The sequence below is a fragment of the Mesitornis unicolor genome, unplaced genomic scaffold (assembly GCF_000695765.1).
Source record: "Mesitornis unicolor isolate BGI_N332 unplaced genomic scaffold, ASM69576v1 scaffold35497, whole genome shotgun sequence".
In the NCBI taxonomy this organism is placed as follows: Eukaryota; Metazoa; Chordata; class Aves; order Mesitornithiformes; family Mesitornithidae; genus Mesitornis; species Mesitornis unicolor.
This window is the reverse complement of record NW_010199085.1, coordinates 2306-8819: the sequence shown is the minus strand read 5'-3', so window position 1 is coordinate 8819 and position 6514 is coordinate 2306. Positions and strand designations below refer to the sequence as shown.

At 52.0% G+C, this 6514-nt stretch overlaps 1 protein-coding gene across 1 annotated transcript in view; it reads left to right on the top strand.

The window, feature by feature from the left end:
• The window catches only part of LRIG2 (leucine-rich repeats and immunoglobulin-like domains 2), a 14441-nt gene extending 11822 nt beyond the window's left edge, over positions 1-2619 (top strand). The window contains exons 15-17 of the mRNA XM_010189348.1: positions 2-69; positions 1499-1780; positions 2390-2619. Coding sequence (XP_010187650.1) covers positions 2-69; positions 1499-1780; positions 2390-2619 — 580 coding nt within the window. The remainder of the gene's footprint in view (position 1; positions 70-1498; positions 1781-2389) is intronic.
• Positions 2620-6514: the final 3895 nt, after the last annotated feature.

The window sequence follows — 6514 nt, the reverse complement described above, 5'->3', positions numbered from 1 at the left end:
GCGCGGGGGCGGGGAGCCATCAGCAGCTGATGCCCCCGGCCGGCGGCTACGTGCACAAAGGCACAGATGGTGAGCAGAGCCCGCGTGTGACTCGTGTCCTGATGCCAGCGCAGCCTGGCTCCCCCAAGCATTGCACAGCGCAGGGCAGAGCTGCGCCTTAACGTCTGCGGTGACTTTCCCTAGAGAAGAATTCAGGTTGATCCGAAAATTTCCGTTGATTGTTCAGAGTTGGAGGCACCTCCTGTTTTTTTTCTAGCGTTTGTTTATATCACAGAATATTAGGAGTTGGAAGGGACCTCTGGAGATCTCCCAGTCCAACCCCTGCCAGAGCAGGATCACCAGAGCAGTCACACAGGAACACGGCCAGGGCTTTGGGTGTCTCCAGAGAAGGAGACTCCACAACCTCTCTGGGCAGCCTGGGCCATGCTCTGGCACCCTTGCAGTAAAAAAGTTTTTCCTTATGTTCAGGTTGAACCTCCTATGCTTCAGCTTGGGACGATTGCCCCTTGCAATATTCTGCTATCAGGGCTTCTGCATCCCATGTGCATCGTTTAATCTTTGGTCCAGCGATGTCTGGGCTCACATCTGCTGTGAGTGCCTTTGCATGTGGATGTCATCACTGCTGTTCTTTGGGTGCCGCAGTCATGCAGTTCCCTCCAGGGGCTCTTTGCTTCAGGGTTTGTGATCTGTTCAGCAAGGCAGCGATGCCATTAGAGAATTTCCAGCTTCAGTGTCAAGGTGGACTTTCGTGGTGTTTCTTTCCCTTGGCATCTCAGGAGTCCGGGCTTTAGAGGTGAAAGTAAACCTAGCTTGGATGATGACTTGCTGCACCTTTCATCCTTAGGATGAAATTGCTGCCTCTGCCAGGCATACAGTCTGCACACTACAGTCATAGCTAAAGGGTCTGCACTATTCCCCTACCTTGTTTGGACACTTGTCAGGATATTTGCATCAGTGAGTCTATAGAGATGCTGTTTTTACCATCCAAATTCTGAGCAACCGTTCAGTCCTTACGTAGCCTGGCTTTCAGAAGTGCTCCCTCGGTGCGAGTTTCTCCTGTCTGTCCCATTGCCCATTCCCCTCAGTCTGTGTGGGGAAGGGCTCATCTCAGTGACCGCTGTGTGGTCTGGTCCGAGGTGTGAGGACACGCAGGGCACAGGCACAGCATAGGAGCACCAGCCTCTGTGGATGGGTCTCTCGGGTTCATTCCAGGGCTGTTTCCCTCTGGTGCCCAGGCTGGTTGGACCCGCACGGGACCCTTTTGGCCTTGAAACAGGAGAGCAACACAAGATACCTCTCTCATGTGCCTGATTTTCCCCTGGTCAGCCTCAAAAGGGCAGTGCTGTTGAGCATTTGGGTGGTGGTGGGGAACTTAAAGCATTACTCCTGTTACCTGTATCAAGGCCCTTCAAACTGCACTCCTGTAAAACCTGATAATGCTAAGACATGAAAGAGTCTGTGGAAATCGAGCACCCTTATCTTATCTTATCTTTGTCAGGGGGTGCAGCACCGCTGGTGATCTGCTCCGACTGCTACGACAACGCAAACATCTACTCCAGGACGCGAGAGTACTGTCCCTATGGCTACATCTCGGAAGAGGACCCCCTGGACCAAACCCTCCCTAATCTTATGGTGCAGATGCCTAAGGAAGCATACACAGCACGCAGCCAGCACGACAGCAGCACTCTCGATCATCTCCTGACAGACAAAGACGTGTCTGTCTTCCTCACCAACCAGGACAAAATAAGTGAAAAGAAGCTCTCCTCCCAGCAGATGAACGGTGAGCGTCCCCTTTCCCTCTTGTTGCTTTGTGTTCTCTGGTAACTTGACCTTCCTTGTGCTGCCCTGTGCTGTCGGTGCACAGCTCATCCTTCGAGTGACCGTGGTTTGTCAGTGACCCAGCTGTCCACAGAACTAGGCCTCAGTTTGCCTCTGGTACCCAAGAGCTGAAGAGAGTGATGTTAAACAGACAGTGTTTTGTATTTCCTAATTTCAGTTTGTCTCTTAAAGCCTGGAATGGCATCCCCTGCTCCTGCTTCAAGGCTGTCCAGCAGCCAACAGTTGGAGCTTAGAGGAAATTCAAATAGCCCTTCTGTTTGAGTTGGCCTGAGGTGCAAACAACTCCAAAAGACTTTTTTTGTTCTAAATTGCTGTTATGTTGACTTTCTTCCAGGTAGCCTTTTTAAAGATCCACACTGAAACTGTGTGTGTTGTTTGTGGTTGTGGTAACAGATTGCTGAAATGGGAAAGCATCCAGTCAAATATGCTCTCAAAACCAGAGAAAATAACCTCAGAAAGACTTGTAATGCTGAGCTGCACAACTCTTATCTGTCTAAAATTTGAGTGTGTTTATCCTGAACTCACTCCTGTTGTAATTTTTCTTCCTCAGAGCCCTTTCAGATCCCCTTATGGGGAGGAAGCAAAGACCTGGCGCGCTCCCACCCGCACTTCCTGCATCAGCAGTCGGCCCGTGAGACCCCGCAGCCCCTGCGAAGCGAGGGCATCGCTGACAGCGACCGGGAACACGCAACGTCACCCAGACCCTGCCACAGGGTACGTGAACACAGCTTTGATTTTAGTAGGACACGGAGCGTTCATGACTATAGTGAAACCACGTAAGACACCAAAGTGAAGTCTTGAGAGCAAATCCGATTCAGCTGACTTTTGTACTGCCTACCTCAGGACTGACCCCAGGGCCAGAGATGCTCGTGTGCCCACAGCGAGGGGCTGAGCAGGGCCTGGCTCCCCGGGAAGGAGGCGCAAAGCCTTTTCCTTGGAGTTCTGTGCTTTGGGGAACGGGAACGTGCAACAGCACACACGGGCGATCAGCGACATTGAAACGTGGGTTTTCTGGTGCTGGGAGCAGCCTTTGTGTTGGTGCATGCTTTGAAAATCTCAAGAATGCGTAGCTACTTCACACTGCTTTGTCTGCTGGAGAACAAGCGGTCAGGGCCTCCTCAGCACTCCCAGTGATCCTGCGCATTAAACCCTTGGCCAGCTTTTTGTTCCCTAGACTGCTGGCAGGCTGTTACCAGTCTAAGGCCGGGACTTGTTTTCTCCTATGAATAATGGACTCTAGTTGTAAATAAATTTGCATTTATAAATATTTTGTATACACTAAGCATATAAATGTGTTGGCTGTAATGTAAATATATTTTTTATTATGCCAAAGTGTGTATCATACTGTTAGCCTTGACAGCTGCATATCAAGCCATATGTTTTCGTTTCGGGGTTTTTTTTGTGAGACTGAAAGCTTGTTTCTGAGGGGAAGCAAGTGAATTTACTATAGCTATGTGGTGAAGCTGTGATATTGATGAATTTCATTGTTACGTACAACTCCACATCCATTAAGCCTGGCTGTGAGCTGATCTATGCCATGGCAGCAGCGCAGTCCCAGGTTTGACTCATTTAAGTGGTGAGAGTCCCTAAATCTGTATCGGTGCCCGCCTTGTCCCGTAGAGCATAGAGCACAGCAGACCCCACGCTAAGAGGCTGCAGTGCCCAGCTCCCAGCAGCTCTTGTGAACAGCAAGAACAGCGCACAAATCCTTTCCTTCTGGTCAAAGAGCTGGGAGCTGTGGGTGGTTTGTGGCAGAAGCTTATCTAAGGTTTATCTTTAAAAACAGCCTTTGTATTGTGCAGGCTCCAAAGGTCTCCGTGTATTTTTCCCCGCTGACAGTTAAGTGAACCTTCAAAAAGGATGTTGTGATGAAAAGCATTGGATAAATTGGCAGTATTGATGAACACTCACTGCACTGTGCTGTAGGTTTTCTGTTTCCTCTGCGCAGCCAAGAGGAACAGGTGGTTGAAAACACTTTTGTCCTTTTCTGTCATAAAACAGCAGGTAAAATTGTTGAACTCTTAGTAATTTCTAGACCTCAGCATGGTCAAAATGTTTAAATATTTGTCAAGTGAGAAATGAAGCAGGATGCGGGGAACCGCTCCATATTGACCATGCAGTACTTGCTGAGACAGAGGAAGCGCAGACCTCATTAGGTGCAGGGGGACGTGCCTGACAAACTGAGGAGGAAGGACACGGAGGACTCTGGAAAGTTCCTTTTCCTGGGCCAGGCACCGCTGTGCAGCGGGGTCGGGGACCGGGCAGGATGGGTTCCCCCGTGACCGCGGTGCTCAGCGCTGAGCGCCTCGACTTTGTGCTGCGCTCTCACTCCTGAGGAGCAGGGGCTGCTTCCCAGGGGGAAGTCAGGGGATGGGCACTGAGGTGGAAACAGCTGCTCGGTGCTTTTATAGACACAAACCCTCTGTGGAGCAGCCCCAGAGGTATTTGGGGCTCCCCTTGGTCCGCTCCTCGATAGAAGGTGTGTGAGAGGGATCGGATGCCGTCACGCACAGCCACAGCTGAAGCTTCTGGCACTGCGTTATTTGGGTACATGAGTGAGGAGGCGCTGGGAGTGATGGGTGTTCTCCCCCAGCTCCTGGGCATGAACAGCAGCCAGATCCATGCAGATGAGCAAACACCGTTGAGGGCTCTGGCCATGCTCTCCAAGAGCCGCAGTTGCTCTGGTCAGAAGAGGATCCAGTTGTCCCTGACCTCTGGGTAAAGCAGAGCGAAACGCAGGTGTGTGAAACTGGCCTCTGATGTCTGAAACGATTTAATAATGTACGTGGTAAAAGAGGAGTCTCAAGTTCATTCCTTTCTGGCTTTATTTCCTCCAGGCTTTTCCTTTCCAGACAGCCTTTAGGACACGGTGCTTATTTCCAACCCAAAGCGATCTCTGTTGCAGGAACTCGGTGCTGTCAGTTTAGATCCAGATGAGAGCGGTCAGGTCACGAAACCGCAGCAGCAGCAGCAGTGTCTCCTCTTCTGGGGCCGTTTGCTGCCTTCTCCAGGTGCTCACAAAGCTACGGCAGCGCTGCTCGGTGAGTGCAGAGCCGCAGTGTCCCACTCGTGGGTAAATACAACTCGGGTGTACTTTGGGCACAACTCCCCGTGTGACTGAACCCCCTTCATGCTGTCTGCACCACAACAAACCGCAGTGCCGGCTCTCAGAGCCACTCAGGGGCTCAAGCTGCGCCTGTTTCTGAGATATTGGCCTAAAAAAGCTGCCGTGCTGAATTAGGACACTCGCATCCTTCCAGGAGCAGTGGTATCTCTTTGAAGTCCATAAGCTGGTTGTAAATAGCTGAGGCTTGTAAGTAGGTGAGCACCTTGCTGTGCTTAGCGTTCTGGAAAGCTTCCTGGGCAGACCTGCAGGGAAAACCAGGTCTCGTTCCCCTTTCTCAGGAGCCGCAGCGGGGCAGCGCGGCCGCTCTGTGCAGTGAACACCAACGGTTACTGTAGTCGATGCCAAAGTACGACCGGTGCGGAGCTGGGGGTCGTAGCAAAGCTGCTTTTCTTCCCTGATGCTATTTCCTAGTGTCTATTTATATTTTTTTCACATAAGAATGTATATTTTGTATAGCATGTGTAATATATGTTTGTCTATTGTAATATACCTTCATTCAATAAAATCTATATACGTTGAACACCTAGTGTAACCTGGTTAGTTTGCAGCTCATGTGATTCATTTTTCTTCTGTGATAATTGATTTTGCAGAGGGTAAGCACTGCAGAAAACGTTGCTGTCTGTGTGTGTTCCCAGGTGCCGCTGCTCGGGCAGAGGCTGAGCAAGGCCAGGGGTTCCCTTGGTTGGCTCTTACCTCAGTTTTCTGGCAGGGAGGTCCCCGTACCCGCTCTGGCAGCGCGTGGGTGGTTGTGCTGCGCTGCTCTTGGTCTGTGAGCGCTGCTCTCCTGCTCTCTGGTTCCTCTGAAGCACCAGAGATTTTCCCTGGCAGCAGCCATCAGCATTGAGGAGCAGTGGGATCGTGACCAGGTCCTGGGCTGGCGGGCGAGGGGCTCCCACCTCACAGCCCCTGGCCCTCCTGAGCACCAGCGTAAGTGATTTATTCCTTTGAACACAGTTCCTGTCGCTGTATTCTCACGTTGTAATGATGAATCCCCTTTGCTCTGCCATGCTCCGTTTTGCAGGCCTTGCTGTGTTACCTGCTCACAGCTCTCAGCACCGTGCAGCTTTTCCCAAGTTATCCCGAGCTCTGGAGCTGCCTCGTCCCCTGTTGCTGCTGACGGGTGAGGTTTGCACCCAAGGACCGCGTGGTTCCCGAGAGCGGGGTGTACGCACAGCCCAGCATGCAGGGGTTGTCGCCCGGCTCACGCGTTGTGGCTGCAGCGCAGCACACGGCAGCTGTGGTGCAGGGCTTCCTTTGGGGCTGCACAGGGACCCCTGTGGCAGGGAGCATCCCCAGCGCGGCTCCCGAAACATCCACGGAGCAAAGGCAGGCTGTGCACAGCGCCCCACAGACCAAGCCTTAGGAGCAGGAGCGTGGTGAAACCCCACCCGTCCCGTGATCGCCTCAACGGGATGCTCAGGAAAAACCAGCCGTCGCCTTCGCGGTAAGCTCGGCTCTGCCCGGCTCCTTACGTACGTCCCAAACCTGGCGCGGTGTCAGAGAACCAGCAGCTATTGAAGATAAGATCATGAATAGTTAATGTTCTCA